Here is a 17,044-nt window from a genome sequence, read left to right as displayed (position 1 = left end):
GAAAGTGTCAGCTTGTTAAACAGCGGGGATCTTTATAGGAGCTCCCTGCTGACACCGGGTAATCTCTCTTGTGCTTTTAATGGCGAACGTCCCTCTTGTCGGCATTCAGAGCCGGGTGTGTTGGGAAGCAGGAGCTGCTCGTGTTTGTTTTGAGAACTGTCCCTTGGCATTTATTCCCTTGCCCTTCTTTAAACAAAAACTAACCCTCTGCAACTGTATTATTTATCACGGTCCAGCTTTTGCACTTGAAAGGAGTACAGTGTAAGAGTAGTCTAAGGGGGATTTTATATGTATAGACCTGGCAATTACTATATTAAGTGTAATAACTCCCTCAATTATTAACCTTTTCATTAGAACACCCAAATACCAAGTCTATGATCTAAGGATGGTCCTAGAAAAAAGATTGGAAGCTGGACTTTTTCAGCATCTTAAACTGGTCCTGAAAGCATTTGGCAGTTTGATGTGTGAAAGCACCACTGCTAGGGAGTATTGCATCTGTCTATCTCTTTGGGGCTGTAAAATTTTAAAAGAGATTGTTTTTTTTCCTGTGTGAAATGGGAACCATTTTTTAATCTTCAAATTTTTTCAGGACAGCAAAACCAATTCCTGTCAACCTCTTCCCCTCCGTGTACGTGCACAGGCATTGCTCGCTCGCCCTCGTGAAGTTTCACCAATTGTTTCTTTTTCTTTTCTGCAGATTTGTCACGGAACAGGCTGTCAGAGCTCCCCGCAGAAGCCTGTCACTTTGTCTCCCTCGAGAGCCTTAATTTGTACCAAAACTGCATTCGATACATCCCAGAGGCCATTCTGAACCTACAGTCTTTAACATTTCTAAATATCAGGTAATCTTTATCGTAAATACCTTAATTTAGCATCAGAAGTCTGGGTTTATGCATCTTGGAACATTAATAAATAACACAGACGTGGTGTGCAACCATTGTGGTGTTTTACTGCACGTCCCTGAACCAAAGCAGTGTGAACCAGACTTAGCCTGATYGGGGAAGATGATGATTAAGAAGCAGAAAATGAAGAAGACAGCGTAATTCCATTCTAAAGGACTCACAAAATGAGTTTCAGTGATTTTTTTCATGTGAAATAGAGACATGCTGATGGAAAAGAGAGGATGGACTTATTGGATAGTCCTTATTCATCTCTCAACTGCTAAATAAGGCTTACTGAATTTCCATTTACGTTGGCTGTACTATTGGCTTTTAAAGAGCTTTCTCCAGCATTAAATACATGCTCATCTGCTTATACCAAAAGCTAATTGCCACAGCAGAGGCTGATGAAATTCCACTGTGTATGGAATTGTCTCTTTCTAGAAACAGTGTTTTAAGTGGTGTGGAAAGTTCCTAGTCAGAAACTGGCAGGGATGCCAAGCAAGAAAAAAAAATCAGGCAATTTTTTTTCTTGCGTTATATTTCGTCATTTGAATTTGTTTGTGTTTCTTTATTATTAGTGTTATTATTAACGATAAGAATTGCAGGAATAGGATATGAGTCAGCTATGGATTTCCTATTGCTGTGATCTCTAGCAGGTGCAGTCCAATTATTGTCCTTTTAGCAGCTGCAGTTGGTTCACCTACTGCTCAGAACTGGTTTTCTTCTAGCCAGGGAAATGTAGGCTTCAGTCATGAAAAGAACTAACACTATATTTTGGTAAACATCAGCATCTGGCTTTGTCCTGAGTTAAAATCAGAATAACTTTCTGATAGTCCAACCGCTACCGCTTGCTATGTTTTATTTTTAAAGAGAAGCTTTTTGTTTTTATAAACCATTCTCATCCTGTCTGATTCATTCTGTGAGGTTACAATCCAGTCATATGGCCTCACGTTTGCTTTAATAGCAGTTTATTACAAAATGTGCAACACTGGGTTTTGAAACAACCAAATCCCTTATATCACGATTCTTGATCCACGTGACCTACTGAATAGTTACAGTATATTTCTAATAGAGTAAATAATGACTTCCTGTATGGARTTTGTATGTGTTGGCCTGCAATAGTAGCTATCTGAAAGGATTTCATGCTGTGTTCAAATATACTGGGTTGTAACAGAGCGTAATCAGTTAACAGAAGCACCTGAAAGCACCTGAAARTGCTGTGTTCCCCACACGTGATTTCAAAAGAATCCAATCAGTGTTAGTACCTCATCCTGAGAGTTTATTCACACAAAACTGGAAAAATCAAGTGACGAAGGAGGCTTCCTGACACTAATTTTACAGTAATAAGAGAGCAGTTGAGCTGATGAAATTATTAAGATTTGCTTTCTGTACATCTTTCATTAAAGTAAGGCATGAGGTGATTTTGCACTACAGTGATATTATGATGAATTTGTTTTCTTTCTGTCCAAAAAGTCGAAACCAGCTTTCCACACTGCCAGTGCACCTGTGTAATCTACCACTAAAAGTTTTGATAGCCGGTAATAATAAGTTGGTCTCAATACCCGAAGAAATCGGACAGCTCAGACAGCTGACAGAGCTTGTGAGTATGCAGGGTTTTTTTAATTATTGCTGTTTGGTCTTTAATTTATGTGTTTAGTAGGTTTATATGTGTTTCAGAAGAAATAACCTTTTTAGCTAATTAAAAATAATGTCATTGTATCTCCATCTTTTTTTTTCTTTTGACTTTGCAATAGAGATATTAGAAAAAGAATATGAAATATTATGAGAGACTTAAAAAAATCTGATTTAGATGGGGGAAAGATACTTTGCATTGGAGAATAAATAATCCACATCAAGAGTTTTCCCTACTTTTGAGAAAGGCTATAAGGAATTAGAGCTCCTGGTGCATTTTATTCTGGCACCAAACCTTCATATGGGAGGTTGCACCCTCTCAAATACCATCAAGTAACTTAAGTAACTTGAAATAGGCTTACACATCTGAATGCTTAATTTTTTTTTTWAAGTTTTTATTCTGCCATGTATTTAAGATGAAAGTAATGCCTCAGCTCAGAAATGAGCTGAGAATATAGTAAGTCCAAGCATCCAAGGTATTACATAAATCGTCGTTGCTCTTTCAATCCCTAAATAAAGCRCCATGCCTCATAGTTAAGCAACTTGCCAGTTAGTGGTAATAATGTCAAAACTGCTAACTCTTTATTCTTGCTTTGTAGGATGTGAGCTGTAATGAAATACAGACAATACCTCCCCAAATTGGCAGTCTGGAGTGCTTGCGTGACCTAAATGTCAGAAGAAATAATTTGGTGCGTTTACCTGAAGGTGAGATAAAGGCTGTCGGTTGTAACAGCGAAACCTGAACCCTTCCAGATGCTTTTTAATGTGTGGGGTTTTTYTTAATCTTCTCTTGAGAGATGGATGCAGGTGCATTTAATTAATCATTTTGTAAACACACTACTGAGTTTGTTGTTTGTTGTTGCTCCTTACTTTTAAACCTGCTGACCTAGATATTTATTTTCTATCTCCAGAGCTTGCTGAGTTGCCTTTGATTCGGTTAGATATCTCCTGCAATAAAATAACAACAATCCCCGTTTGTTACCGGAACCTCAGACATCTGCAAACCATCATGTTAGAGAACAACCCCCTCCAGTCACCCCCTGCACAGGTAAACTGCAGCCAGCAATTGGGATTAACATTTTATCTGAAAAGATTATATTAGAGCCTTTACTTAAGAACAAGAGGAGTTTAAATAATGTTTATGTACAGTTGTAAATGTACATCATAATTTGGAGGAGCTTTTTCTTCCCGTACTGTTGGCAGTAGATTCTCCTTTATGGGGTTGTACCTAGAGTCCCACTGTGAGCATCTTGCTAATATTAGCTGAAGATTTCTAAKAGCTTTAGTTTCAGGAGAGCTATGGGAGGGAAGAAACAACTGTTAGGCCAGATTGGCTTGGTGCCACTCAAATGTTAACATTTAGCCTGAGGACCCAGTTCTGCTATGTATCCTGTTTCATTCTGCAGTAGTGTGCTCACATCAGCCTTGGGGCTAGAAACTGCAATATGGTTAATGGCTAAATTAAATTGTTATGTGAGTGTATAAGCCCTTCAGTACTAAAGATTCCACTAGGARCTGCTGCTTCTGGATCAAGAGTGGCACATGTTAAAACCTGTAGTTTCCTCCTCGCTGTAGAATGCAAAACCAGCTGCCATTAGCYTCATTCACTTCCAATTTGAGCGTGCTTTGGCAGTCTGCCACTGCTATTCAGATTTGGGCATGGGTGGGAGGCATCTTTTCTGATGCCAAGGCAATAAATTCTGGTGTTTATAAATGCTTGCGTCGTTTGCCTGGTGAAATCTCAGTATTCAGATGCTGAAGTTGGATGTGGAGCAGATGTATGTGGAAAACAGCTTCCATTTGTTTGTCGTGGGCTCCCCGTGACACTCCACTGTAGCTGTTTCTCTAAAATGCAGCAGAGTTAGAAGAAAAGATGTATTGATTGATATAAATGTGCTCATTGATTACTCTCAACAGCAGTTTAAGTGTCTTTAGACTTAAGTGTCTTTAGAGTACTTTGGAAAAGTACTGTGGAGTTATACTTACTTTTGTTTGCTTATTTGCTGTTTATTATTATTTTTTTTAGATATGTATAAAAGGAAAAATTCACATATTTAAATACCTAAACATAGAAGCATGCAAGATAGCTCCAGACTTGCCTGATTATGATAGGAGACCCATGGGGTTTGGATCCTGGTAAGTTTGGCACAATGTAAGTTCTTCGTTTTGATGTTGTTTGTGAAAACTTGTTAGTTATCTGAATTTGAAAAACTAGATGCAAGGATTGTTTATTGGTCAGTGCATTGGTGGAAATATCTTTGAAGAATGTCACTTGAGTTATCTCGTATTACATACTAGCATGATACCACTATAAAAGACCAAGAATTCAGAAGAAAAGGTAAGTAATATCATATGTAAGGCAATGTTAACACTAATACACACTAAGAAGAGTGTGCTGGTATCTTCAGAGTACAGGTTATGCTCTCATGTTAGTATCCAATATGTTTACTTAAGACATTAAATTTTCTGCATACTTACTGCAGTATGACCCTACTGTGATTTTTACCCTTTCGTACAGAAGGTGTAACTGCTCTGCTGAAACCATAGGTGCAAATGCTGATCCCCACCCCATCAGTAAACTGTTACCCTTGGCAAACTTTCACTTGGCACAAGTGCTTAACATCAAATATTGAAACAGTCGGCTATATCAGCTGCTAAATTAAGACCCAGAGAGAAAAGCAGGAGTGCAGATTTATAACTGTTACAGAAAGCAGGAGTACAGATTTGTAAATGTTACAGAAAGGGAGGCAGTGAAGTATGAAGCTAAATATATTTTTTCAGTTATCTTGRAAAATGATAATAAGGTCTGGAGGAGTAAGTTGCAAAAGAATGTGCCTACGTCTTAGCAGCAATAAAACACAAACCAAAGGGCCTGACAGTAAATTATGATGAGTTAGAAATTTATTAAGAAGAATTTGCATGACAGTCTGACAGAAAGATTCCTCATCAGCACTGAATGTTTCGAAATATTTTTCGAGAGTAGGTCAACATGAGTATCTCATGAGTGTTACTGTATTTCCTGGAGTAGAAGTGATTTGCAGGCAGGGTCTCTGCATAATACAAAGGGTGCCCTCCTGTTATGGAAAACAAACCACATTTTGGCTCTAAAATGGTACATTATCTTTCTCTGTTGAGCATAGTTTTTTTTAAGAGGAACACCAGGAAAATCAGAGAGAGGCTGCATTGTTGTCTGTACTCTTATTCATTAATTGCTTATGTGAAATGAAAAGAATGAATGTATTTTAATCTTAGCTTGGAATTCTCACTACAAAAACAAGTCCAGAACCAGCTCAGGGTACTTCTTCTAGAGTCACCTCCAGTTTCAGCCATGTGAATTGAACTGGTTCAATGGTCGCTGAGAATTTCATGGTCATTCTTTTTTCTTCCTCGACTGGAGGGGGAAAAAAAAAAAAAAAAGGGAGTTGTTTCTCTTTCCCCATATTTGTTGTTAAGGTAGATGATCTTTTCCGTTCAACTGCAAGACCACGATGGTGAAACTGTTTGAGCTAACTAAAATTCTGTGCAGGTGTAAGAGTTTAGTAATTTGTGTCTATTTGAAGGATTTGGAGCTGTGTAAAAGTAAATATATATCTAATTAGCCACTTCTGTATCTCTTCATCTTTTTTCCTTATTTTATGTTTGTCTTAATGTGCAAACAGCACAACATGGGCTGTCATTTTATTCTAGAAAATCCCATGTGTGCTTATGGCACTGCTTAAATAACAGTAATAGCAGTCATTTAAAAATAAGTATTTCCTGAAARGAGGGATATTAGAGGGAGTAACAACTTGAGTGCAATGCTAGTGAGAAAATGACTTGCCATTCAGTCATGATGGGGTGGAGCAATTAGCGTCCTCCAGTTCGCTCTCCCTGGCGTATTAGGCAGTAATTACTGCTGCGCTTCTCCCTGGGGCATCAAGTGCCAGGGGAACAGTTGACGCTTTGTGAAGTGCCATCTGCAGCGGGTCAGACAAGTCCCATTGTTTGTGGGCTCTAACTGGCTGCAGCAGTTGCCAGGCTTGACATCTGTGGTGGCCACACTGCTGAATTACGTCGTTTCTGAGGCCAGAAACTTAAGGGAACTGGGTTGCTGTTCCGTTAGGGTGTATTGTAACCCGTGTCTTGTGCCTTTGTCTGGATGTGTCCCTTGGCAAAGTCAGAGTCCGTAAATAAAAACTGTGTTTTTCACTTGTGCTGATGGGTTATTTGAAATTGCTGTCCTGCTTTCTGTGCGTTTTCTTAGGTAGGCAGTTCTGATACGGACAGCGGTTCTATACTGCTGTGTRCTGTTCTCTAGAGGATGTATGTTCTGATATAGCTGTACTCATGGTAATATTACATGATTTTGTGATTGTTTATAAGAAGGCTTGGGAAAAGAAGGCAAAAGTGTTATTCAACCATACATTTGAATTAAAGGAAATGAAAGTTTGACTCCTTAAACAGTGAAATAAGAGATGACTTTGCAATTTTTTGTGTTAAGATTGCTGTTTGGGGATGTAAGAGTATAGGTAAATTCTTTGGCTTCTGTTAGCACTTAAAGTGGTTAGGCAGTGGCAGGTGAACAATTGACTGATGGATAGGAATGTTTGTAGCTGTGAGCACGTAGCTTGTTGTTCTGTGCAGCAAATGCAGTGTGATGCTTCCTAATAGGCTGAGTGTGTGAACGGGCTCCAGCTGGCCTTGGAAATCTACTCATCTTTTTGTTCTGTAAAAGCTGACATTTTTTTTTTACACTGCAGTAACTAAAATTATGTGTTTGACAGCCATGAAGAACTTTACTCCAGTCGTCCATACGGAGCACTAGATTCTGGCTTCAATAGTGTGGACAGCGGAGACAAAAGATGGTCAGGGAATGAAGTAAGTGTTGTAGTTTTATTTAYGTTGAATGCAAGTACAGGGAGATAAGATAAAAAGGGTAGGTTTGGAAACATGCTCAATAGATAATATCGTAAGTTTTTGGAGCAATAAAACTTGGAGAGTGTACATTTTATTGCTTTTCTCAAGAAAATCCTAAGTTATTTTAGAGCAAAGAATTTTATGCGATTTATACAGTTCTATACTGGATGAATGCAAAGTTGGAAATAAGAAGAGGAATGTGTAAAACAGTGCGTGACCAATTAATTTATTGAAGCATAACAGGTAACAAAAAGGGAATTTCTCATTAAACAAAACAAAAAAGCTAATCACYATATCATATTACATTTTTGAGTCACCTTCAATTACTCATGAATTATTGTTTCTATAAAATAAATCAGGACTGAAAATTAAACTTCAAAAGTGAGATGGAGATTACATAATCTTACTTTTACAGCTTTTATTTAAAATGCTAAAAATAAAATCTCTTTGTCATTTATAAGCCATAAAATGGGCTCTCCTAGTGAGCAGGCCATCAATTATTTTTCTTAGGAAGATGTTCCCTCTTTGTCTTGGAAGAACTAGAAAAGGCAGAAGCCAAGATGAAAAGCTTCCCCACAAGCTACCCTCTGAATCCCTGCTTGTGCCCCACCKGTTTATTTGGAAGAGCTCTAGTACTTCCATCCCCAGACATTTTAAAGCACCTGCAGATCTTGCAGAGAAAAGCAAGACTGTAGGCCGATGAGTCTTTAGGAAAGCTTAAATATGTGTTTAAAACCAGTATCTTTTTAGCTGTGTTTTGCTTTAAATAAGTGTTTTGGGGGCACAAGACAGGAGAGTTCAAGTGAAAATACAAATTGACAGCAGCTAAACATCTGAGCTAAGCCGCACAATAAAATGTTTCCAAATAAAAGCGTGTTCCCTGGTTTCCCTGTCTGCTCCTAAAGCCTACAGATGAGTTCTCCGACCTCCCTTTGCGTGTGGCAGAGATCACTAAGGAACAGCGACTGCGAAGAGAGAGCCAGTATCAAGAAAACAGAGGTAGCACAGTCGTAACTAACGGTGGAGGTAAATAGGCATCTTTCTTACTATATTTATTGTCTGTCATTCCAAAATATTTGCTGTAAATTGTTTTAAGAGGAAGAAATGGAAAGGTCTAAGTGGAATTATACTAAAAGARCACTGTGTATACAGTATATTAAGGATGTTACAAAGTAAAATCAAGTAGTGTCAGAATTGAGATGATATGTGAATCATTAGATAGGTCAGCTTCTGCAAATGTGCTCTGCTTGTTTCCAGTTACTTCTAACTGTGTTTTGGAATCGTGACTTTCACTGCGTGGGGTTTGCTGCTTGAGCTAATGGGAAAAACTTGCAGTAGGAGTAAACTGTCCGTGACCCATGTCAGAATGAGATGAGGAGTTTTGCCAGCAAATTTCCTATTTCCAAACGGCAGAAATGTGTTTAGATAGAAATCTTGTGTTTCAGTCCAAACACACGACAGGTATTTTGTAGCAACTTTTCTTTTTAACACTTTCTCAGTTCATTGCCCTGTAGTTTGCGGGTGTCACCCTTGTATTTGTTCGAGGTGATAGTGCTTCCTTCAAATGAGCTTCCGACAATCCCCTGTTATCTCTGGCCTACAGCCCAGTCCTCCTTTTGGTGCTATCTCCCGATTTTAATATTCTTCCAGGTCTTTGCTTTTGTTGATCCATTCTCTCTCCTGCACGCTACTTATTACTAGATGCCTTTCTCATTCCAACGTAGTCTGATTATTTCAGCCTCTTGCCCAGTGGCTCCCTGTTTCCCTTTCCCTTAATGGTTCTGATTYGTGTTCCCTGTGTCTTCAGTCTATCTCTTCCCAGCTAGTCTTAGTCTTCCCACYCCAGCTCCCACTTTTCCTTCTCTCTTTTTCCCACCTCATCTTCTTTTAGTCCTACTCTTCTTCATGRCAAAATTTTGCTTTCTTTGCCACCTTCTAGAAATATCTGAAACTTTTGAATTGCCTTAAACTTACACACGCACAGACAAAAACAAAAATCAGTTTAAACAGTCAAATTTGGCAAGGTTGGAAGAATTGAAAGCGTGGTGTTATGGGAAGCTGTGGGCAGCCTCAATAACRGGTAGTGCTGCCAGCCCTGCCTCTCAGACTAACTTAATTTTGTTCTTGGAGTTTTGTGCACCAGACATTTTGAAATGCCTCCCTAGTCTTAAGATGGAGCGTGGTCAGGTCATGAGGAAGAGCATCTGAAGGAGGCACAAGCCACAGCAKGCGGCTGTCAGTGGTGCCGGAGACCCTTTCCAGTTCTGTCCCGAGCTCTTAATGCAGTTACTAATTTAGTTCATCCTCTACTGCATTATTTCYCTTTAATAAGCAAGGCTGGAAAGAAGTTTCTGAAGATTCGAAACTGAGATTTGGAGATTTAATGAAGCCAAAGGATAGAGGAATGCTGTTTTGGATGGTTGCAGTAGCAGAGGAGGTGGCTTTGGCAGTAACAGTTGCTGGATTGTGTGGCGAGGCAAAGAGAAGTCTGTTTTAGACAAGCAGGAAGGCGGGGGGGTGAGCAGAGAAAGAATGTCTGCAAGAGTCTGGAGCAAGGTTGGGGAGGGTTTGAAGAACAAGAAAGCTCTGGTGYTCAGAGAAGGGGCTTCATAGTTTGTCCTGCATCCTCAGCACAGTGTTTCTCAAGACAGTAGTTTGCTCCATGCCATGACTTTCAAGTCCCTGGACAGAATGTGTAGAAGCAGCAGCAAGTTAAAAAATGCGTATATTTTGCTATTGGGGAAAAAAAAAAGACCAAAAACCCACAGTATCTGCTTACTTTTGCAGTGACCCAAAAAAGGAAAAAAATCCTCAAGCATAAATTTCAACAGAACATGCTTGATGCATCTTTTTCTCGCTGCTTTTCAAAAAGCATTCATTTTATCATTATTTCAAAATCTGATGGTTAATGAATGTTAGCAGACCAGGCAGAATTCAAGAGCTTTCAAACTGAGCTTTCCCATATGGAAGAACTGTAGGTCTTAGTTCCTGATGTGGATTTCATGATGTTGTTTAGTCTGCCCCTCCTGCTGATTATCTAATTCTCTGTGTTTCCTTTGTGTATGTATGTCAAGTGGAACATGACCTCGATCAGATTGACTATATTGACAGCTGTGCCACAGAGGAGGAGGAGGAAGAGGTGAGGCAACCCAAGGGCATGGACGCAGACAGCCTCAGCTCACAGTTCATGGCGTATATTGACCAGCGGCGAATCTCTAACGAGGTTGTGCTTTTACTTAAATTCGTTAAGTTCATATGCTCCAGGAAAGCCTTTGATTGGTRTTAATGGTTGGCTTCTTGCCCTTGGAGGGTTTTTTGGTTTAAAAAAACAGATACGTCTAAGTCTGGTTTGGAGCAAGAGCACTACTTTGTGCTTTGTAGGTCAGAGCTGGAGTGTTAAGCTACCCAAGTAGCTTTTAGGGTACATGGAATGAATGTGAAATAGCAATAATGTTTTCCTCTCATGTGTGTTGCTATAAGTGTGTAACTGATGATATCTGGAATGCTGATTGTATTTACTTGGTAATACTGCATGAATATCGTCTTTCTCAAGGGCAGACTTTGAGTGTTATCTGCATAAAGAGGTAGTACAGCAATCTTGAAAGTGCATTGGTTTGTTCATGTTGATTAGAAGTTATTTGTTAGTAAACTTGCTGTTTTGAGCATCCATTCTAAGTTTAGACTAGCTTAAATTCTAGACTCTCTGAAAAGTCTGAAGACTTACAACAAACAATTACTTTTTCTCAGCTAGCCTTGAGAAAGGCTTTGAAATGTTGCCAGTGGTCCAGACTGGATATGTACATGCTCACCTTTCTGAACAAAAAATATCTGTAGTTTGAGGAAAATGTGGCACTAAGCTGTTTTTCCATCAATACAAGAATACATTGAGTAATAAATAAAATATTGCTAGACAGATTAGTTCTCTAGACAACTTTTTTTACACGTGAAGAGGCATGAGTGGCTCTGAGAATTGCCTTGTTTTCTCCCCTCAAAGTCTTTCTTTTTCCCAATACATCTAAATTGTATSTTTTTAATTTTTGTTCTCAGGTATCCTTTTGTTTAGGTTGATGTCTAATACTTGCACTGAAATGCTGCAGTTTAGAAAATCTGAATAATATCACAGCAGTACAAATCCTGAGAGTCAGGACACATGTACCTGTTTCCYCACAACGTCCTGAAGAGGAACTTAGTTTTCACGTGTTTTCCAACAGCATTCACATTATACTGTGTTAATAATAGCAGCTTTAATGATTGTTTRCTATCCAAATGATGTCTAGAACAGACAAGTGCAATAATTCTGGAAAATTGACTGTGACTTTTCTTTAGCTTCTGCATTGTTTTCTGACTGCACAAACATTAGCATGCATTTGCTCAAAGTTCACTRAAGTTGTTTTGAAATTGCATGAATTGACAAGATTGCATTATTTGCTATTTRTAGTAGCTGCTGCTGTGAACACGTGGAGAACACTGTTCTCTGCTACAGTCGCTTGGATGCTAAGCATTGGAGCGTCTCTTCTGAAATCAAACTAAAGAAACAGATTCCTAGCCAAGGAATCTTTCTCTATGGGCTTTTAGTATCCTTGTAGGAGCTTGGTCCTCTTATTTCGTGTACATTATATTATTGGTTATGGGTRAAAATGAGTGACACAAATATCTTTTGGAGATGGATGCGTTTTGCAATCAAATCAGAGAGACTCATTCCTTTTGAAGCACAGACATAAGACCRAACTCAAAAGAAGCTACTGGTAATACAAGCTGAAGACTCGGTTAGGTGAAAATAGTGAAAAGACATTGATGTACATCCAAAAAAGAAGTTGTTAAAGTATTTTGAGTACCAGTATTTAAAATATCCCCCTACRAAGCCGTTCTCTGACATTCATCAGCAGTATTCAGAATGTGTTGCTAGCTTCATCTTTTGTGTTACTTTTGCTTAGGGTTCACATGTAAAACCTGTAGCTGTCAGAGAATTTCAGAGAACAGACGATGCCAGGCGATATTTACATCAAAATAGGTAAGAATATGTAGTAACAGTAATTTTATACAAAATTTATGATGAATGCGGAGCACATATTTGCTAACTGGTTATGTTTAAAAAATGGCATTTTCTTTAGCTTTTCCAGATATATGCATGGCACTTCCCGAGTAAGCTGTTGTCCCAGATGAGGGATTCATATTCTGATGGTGGCAGTGAGCAAAAGACTGCAGTAGTCTAGAAAAAAATAGTCTTTAAATCATTTGCTTAAAGAAATCTGCCTAGTTAAAATTGGCACATTTTAACTACGTTAATGCGTTTTTTGAGGGAATTAATTTGTGTTGTGATTAAATAGCTACCTTAAGCTAAATAACTTTAAAAAGACAGAAGGGATAAATGTACTGCAGGTTTAGAGGAAGCATAAGAAGGCAGTTACCATGGAGTAACGGATGTGCTGTGAAGTCATGTTCTTCATTACCTCTCGGTGGCTGTAATATTCTAGGGGTTTATTTGAGATTAGTTGGGTGATTTAAAATCAATTTAATTAAAAACAAACCTTCCTCTGGCATAATGATGGATTTACATCACTGGAGGAAGGGAACAGAAGACTGCATAGTTGTTTAGTTTAACAAAGTAGACTTTAGAATTTCACCAGTGCTTCAAAATGTTTGGTTTGTTAGAGGGTTAGTGCTTACCCTGAAAAATTAGGTCAGAGTTGGACAGGATATAAATGAGGTGGCAAGGATTGAAAAGAGATTTCTGGGTGTCTAGTTGAAAGAATAGCAGATAAGCAAATATGTAGCTTCTTGCTAGTGCAGCTAAAATGAAAAGTGACAGAACGTTAACATGGCTTTGAGGTGCCTCAGTATTTTGTGGAGTGAAAGAGCATGAGCAAGAGCTTGGCAGAAAATTGACTGGATTGTACTAGGTTAATTWAAAAAAAATGAAAGCTGCTAGCTTTTAAGTATGTCGTTATTTATGCTGTCAGTAGAAATTCATTTTAATGGCATTCAAAAACAGTTTTCAAAGGGAAAATGAAATGAAGAACAGTGCGTAAATTTCTCCAAAATTTTGATGATTCGTTCAGTAAGGATTTTAACATCTGCAGTCTGAGTGTAAATATTGATAGAATAGGGGGTAACTCCTTCAGCATATGCCAGCATTCCTATAGTGTCCACAGGGAAGGCATGAAATAATATAGCAGTTTGCCATGTCTCCCAAAAGAAGCGGGTGCACTTGGGCTGAAAGACTGAGAGTCTTCTGATGTGTGGGGTATTTTTTTTCTTTTTATTCCTGTTTGAATGTTTGTGGTTGACTTGGAAATAATAAGAGACTTTACAAACACCAACTTGCATGACGCATCTGAAGGAAATAAGACTGGGTCAGATAGCCAGGAAAGAGTAACTGTTTACACACAAGATTTCGACAGACCAGTGATAGAGGCAACTGTAGCTCACTCGGATGTCCAGCATTTTCAGAATTTTTACGTGGAGTTGGTAGTGGATCTTTATGCAGAGGTAAAAGATCTAAATGAATTGTTCATACCTTGCTACAGCAGAGTGAACTTCTTAATGAGGCACCAAAAATGGATCATAATGTTACTGCCTTCAAAATTCAGGAAAAAGAGCTATATGACAATTAATCATTGTCTTATATTAAGCTTATATTAGTGGAATATTTCATTTGTGACAACCACAAGCTGTAAACTGCTTCCACCATAACTCTTTGCAAATGCCTTGGCAGGCAGCCTRTTTTTTTTCACCATACTGGAGCCATTAAAACTCTTGAAGAGTTGGATGTAATGCAGACTTCATCTCGAGAGTACTTAAGTTAGTTGATTCAATTCAGCAAGTAGAACTTGTGCCTGTGAGAGGCCTGTGGTGCATTCTGACTCCAGGCTGCGTGTGCTCAGATCTGGATATGSATCTTGCTTCTCGGCACTTAGTTGAGSCCAGTCCTGTGCTCTCAGAACAGCACAGCAGTGTATCTGTCATGTGTGTCACTGTCAAGTGACAGAGGAGACCTGTAGCCTAGGGACCTTCCACATCTCCTGACCTCTCCATGTGGGTGAGATTAATTCTCTGCATATAGACATTGTGGGCGTTGATTTTTTGGAAATGCACTTTTAGGTTTCTCTCTCTTACACAGTTGCACCATGAGAGAAAGTTTCTAAGTTGAGGCTGTCAGAATAAACTGCTCCAACTTCCACTTTCTTTCCAGGAGACAACAGAGCAGGGAACTTGCTGGTACTTGGGGATTGTTTTGGTGTTAGCAGCAGTCTTCTGGTGAAGAACTGACAGCAAAATCTCACTTTTCCTGTTGATGTGATAGATATGAGACAGATCAGTATTTATTTACTTGGGGGCCTCGATGACTTTAGCACTGAAAGTCATCRTTTCATCAAGGAAGTGAGGTTTGTTCTGAAAGTATCACAGAAGATAATGTTTAAAAATAGTAATACTGCTCTATTTTCAGAGCAGTATAAGGTCCATAATAACCACAGTCTTGAAGGAAGCTTTGTATATTTAAATAAGTTTTTTAAGCAAATTACATYCTCTAAACAATTGCAGCAAATGAAATCCAACTTAGTATAGCAACATAATTTTTTAAGTCATCCTAAATTTTCCATTTGTTGTTTTACAAAGCTAGTTGTTCAGGCAACTACTTTTACAAATAACAGTAACTTATATAAAAATAAATCTGGCAGTAGTTTATATGCATCAGTGGCCAATGCACCTTCCACCTGATGTTTACCTGCAGGGATACTGATGAGTTACGAAGACCTGAAACTTTAAATTTGATGCAGGACAGAGAGCAACACCGAGTACTAAGGAATTATGTGGACAGGACAGAGAGGTAGGGAAGAGAAGCATATAGTTTCTGTTGAATTTTTTTATTATTATTAATTTTGCTAAATAACAGTGGTAACCAGCTGCTCCTTTATGTGAAGAACATATGAAAAGTTTGCAAGCTGGTTACCTAATCAGCTCCTAGATCATGCCTGTTAGCTATTGGATGTGTCAATATAGTAAGCCAAACGTACAATCCTACTGATGGATCTTGAGCTGTAAAAGAAGTTTATCTCTGCTCCTGAAGTGTGATAGAAACTGTTGTCCAGAATTGATCGTTATTGCAGCAGTTGGTTTAACAGCTTACCTTGCTACTCTTCTATAGTTGATGAGATTTGTGCATTGCTGACAACTGATGTTTAAGGTAAAACTGATATTGAAGGTAAAAAGTGCACTTACTCTGTTTTTCATTTGTCAGGCCGTTGGCTGATTCACCTCACTTTCTCTCACTATCAAGTCATCACAGTCAGGTAACACATTGAACTCCTTTGTCTTATTCTTTTGCATAAGCTTAATAGAAAAGCAGGCTTGCTTTCCTCTGTATCCTCCCTTTCCTTCCTTCGGTAGCTCTGTCTCTACAGCCTGGTGCCTTGTTTTGTTGCAGGTGCCCAACGCAGACCCCGAGCTGCACCACAGGCACATCGAGCGTGCCCGRCGGGAAGCCCAGCTAGCAGCGCTTCAGTACGAGGAAGAGAGGATGAGAACAAAACAGATCCAGAGAGAAGCTGTCCTTGACTTTGTTAAAGTACCTCCTTTTAATACCCATTTGATACCAAACCTTTGTCTTTTCTGGTCAGTCAGTGAATATTAATTTCCAGGAACATAAAGATGTATACATTGCAGCTTTGAGCATGCATGGTATTTTATAAAGCAAATGGAGAAACAGCATTTACTCCATTCACAGTTCATGCTATGGACAAAGCTAGAATTGGAGAGGAAGATGAAATAGATTTACCCAAAATCTTCGTTGCAAAGAATTCTGTTTCTCCCTAGCAGTCCTCTCATTCTCTCAGTTTGTCATCTTTATAGATATGACAGGGCTGGTGTAAGGAAGGAGGAGTCTTAATTTGGGAAAACTCAAAGAATTTTAAACAGAAATTTAGCACAGAAGAAAGCAGTCCTATGCACAGGAAGATTATGTTCCCTGACCTATTTCCATATTTTATGATGCAGAAATAGGTTTTACGCAGGTAAAGGAACAGTGCAGATTTATGAGAYGGCAGCTGCTCTGTGGCACAGCCCGTCTGCTTTCGCTTTCATTGCATCCAGTGTGAAGTAGTCAGCTTTGCTTTTATAATTCCCTGTAATCCATAATACAGTTTAACACACAAGCCTGTAAATAGGCCAGTTCATTTGGATTTGTCTTGCTGTTTACTGCTCTGATGACCTACCAGATCTTGTCATCACACATTCAAGAAGTGCCACAGTTAATACTTTGGGATTAGGATGGTCTGCAAAGAGGAAAAGAATATTATTTTACATTTGTATAATGTGTAACATTTATTTTAGGAAAAGACCTTTAACTGTCTGAAGCTAGGCTTTTCGTTAATACTAGCTCATCTCCAACCCCTGGCAATGCTGTAGAAAAGCTGCCTTTATTATAGATTCAGCTCTGCCTTTTAGTTGAAGGCATTTAAGCATTTAAAATGCATTTTGTTCCTTGATGAGCCTTTTTTTTTGTTTGTTTTCTGGTTTTTGTATTCTATTGCCTTTGTTATTCATGAGCACTTTATTCTCAGCAAGTTGTTCCTCCCTTGGGTTATATTTGGGATTCATTATGCATCTTTAATATCCAACAACAATGAGGGAGGTTC

General features: G+C 38.7%; 1 protein-coding gene across 2 annotated transcripts in view; it reads left to right on the top strand.

The window, feature by feature from the left end:
• The window catches only part of LRCH3 (leucine rich repeats and calponin homology domain containing 3), a 62,282-nt gene that overhangs the window by 23,885 nt on the left and 21,353 nt on the right, over positions 1 to 17,044 (top strand). For both annotated transcript variants that reach the window (XM_026045131.1, XM_026045130.1), the window contains exons 2-13: positions 698 to 842; positions 2,355 to 2,481; positions 3,113 to 3,218; positions 3,425 to 3,561; positions 4,540 to 4,649; positions 7,277 to 7,370; positions 8,315 to 8,435; positions 10,484 to 10,632; positions 12,344 to 12,420; positions 15,142 to 15,237; positions 15,649 to 15,700; positions 15,835 to 15,975. In XM_026045131.1, coding sequence (XP_025900916.1) covers positions 698 to 842; positions 2,355 to 2,481; positions 3,113 to 3,218; positions 3,425 to 3,561; positions 4,540 to 4,649; positions 7,277 to 7,370; positions 8,315 to 8,435; positions 10,484 to 10,632; positions 12,344 to 12,420; positions 15,142 to 15,237; positions 15,649 to 15,700; positions 15,835 to 15,975 — 1,355 coding nt within the window. The remainder of the gene's footprint in view (positions 1 to 697; positions 843 to 2,354; positions 2,482 to 3,112; positions 3,219 to 3,424; positions 3,562 to 4,539; positions 4,650 to 7,276; positions 7,371 to 8,314; positions 8,436 to 10,483; positions 10,633 to 12,343; positions 12,421 to 15,141; positions 15,238 to 15,648; positions 15,701 to 15,834; positions 15,976 to 17,044) is intronic.

This window comes from Nothoprocta perdicaria, unplaced genomic scaffold (assembly GCF_003342845.1).
Source record: "Nothoprocta perdicaria isolate Ctin4 unplaced genomic scaffold, notPer1 scaffold_4, whole genome shotgun sequence".
NCBI lineage: Eukaryota > Metazoa > Chordata > Aves > Tinamiformes > Tinamidae > Nothoprocta > Nothoprocta perdicaria.
Note: the sequence above shows the minus strand (reverse complement) of the source record. Positions and strands in the feature narration are given on the sequence as shown.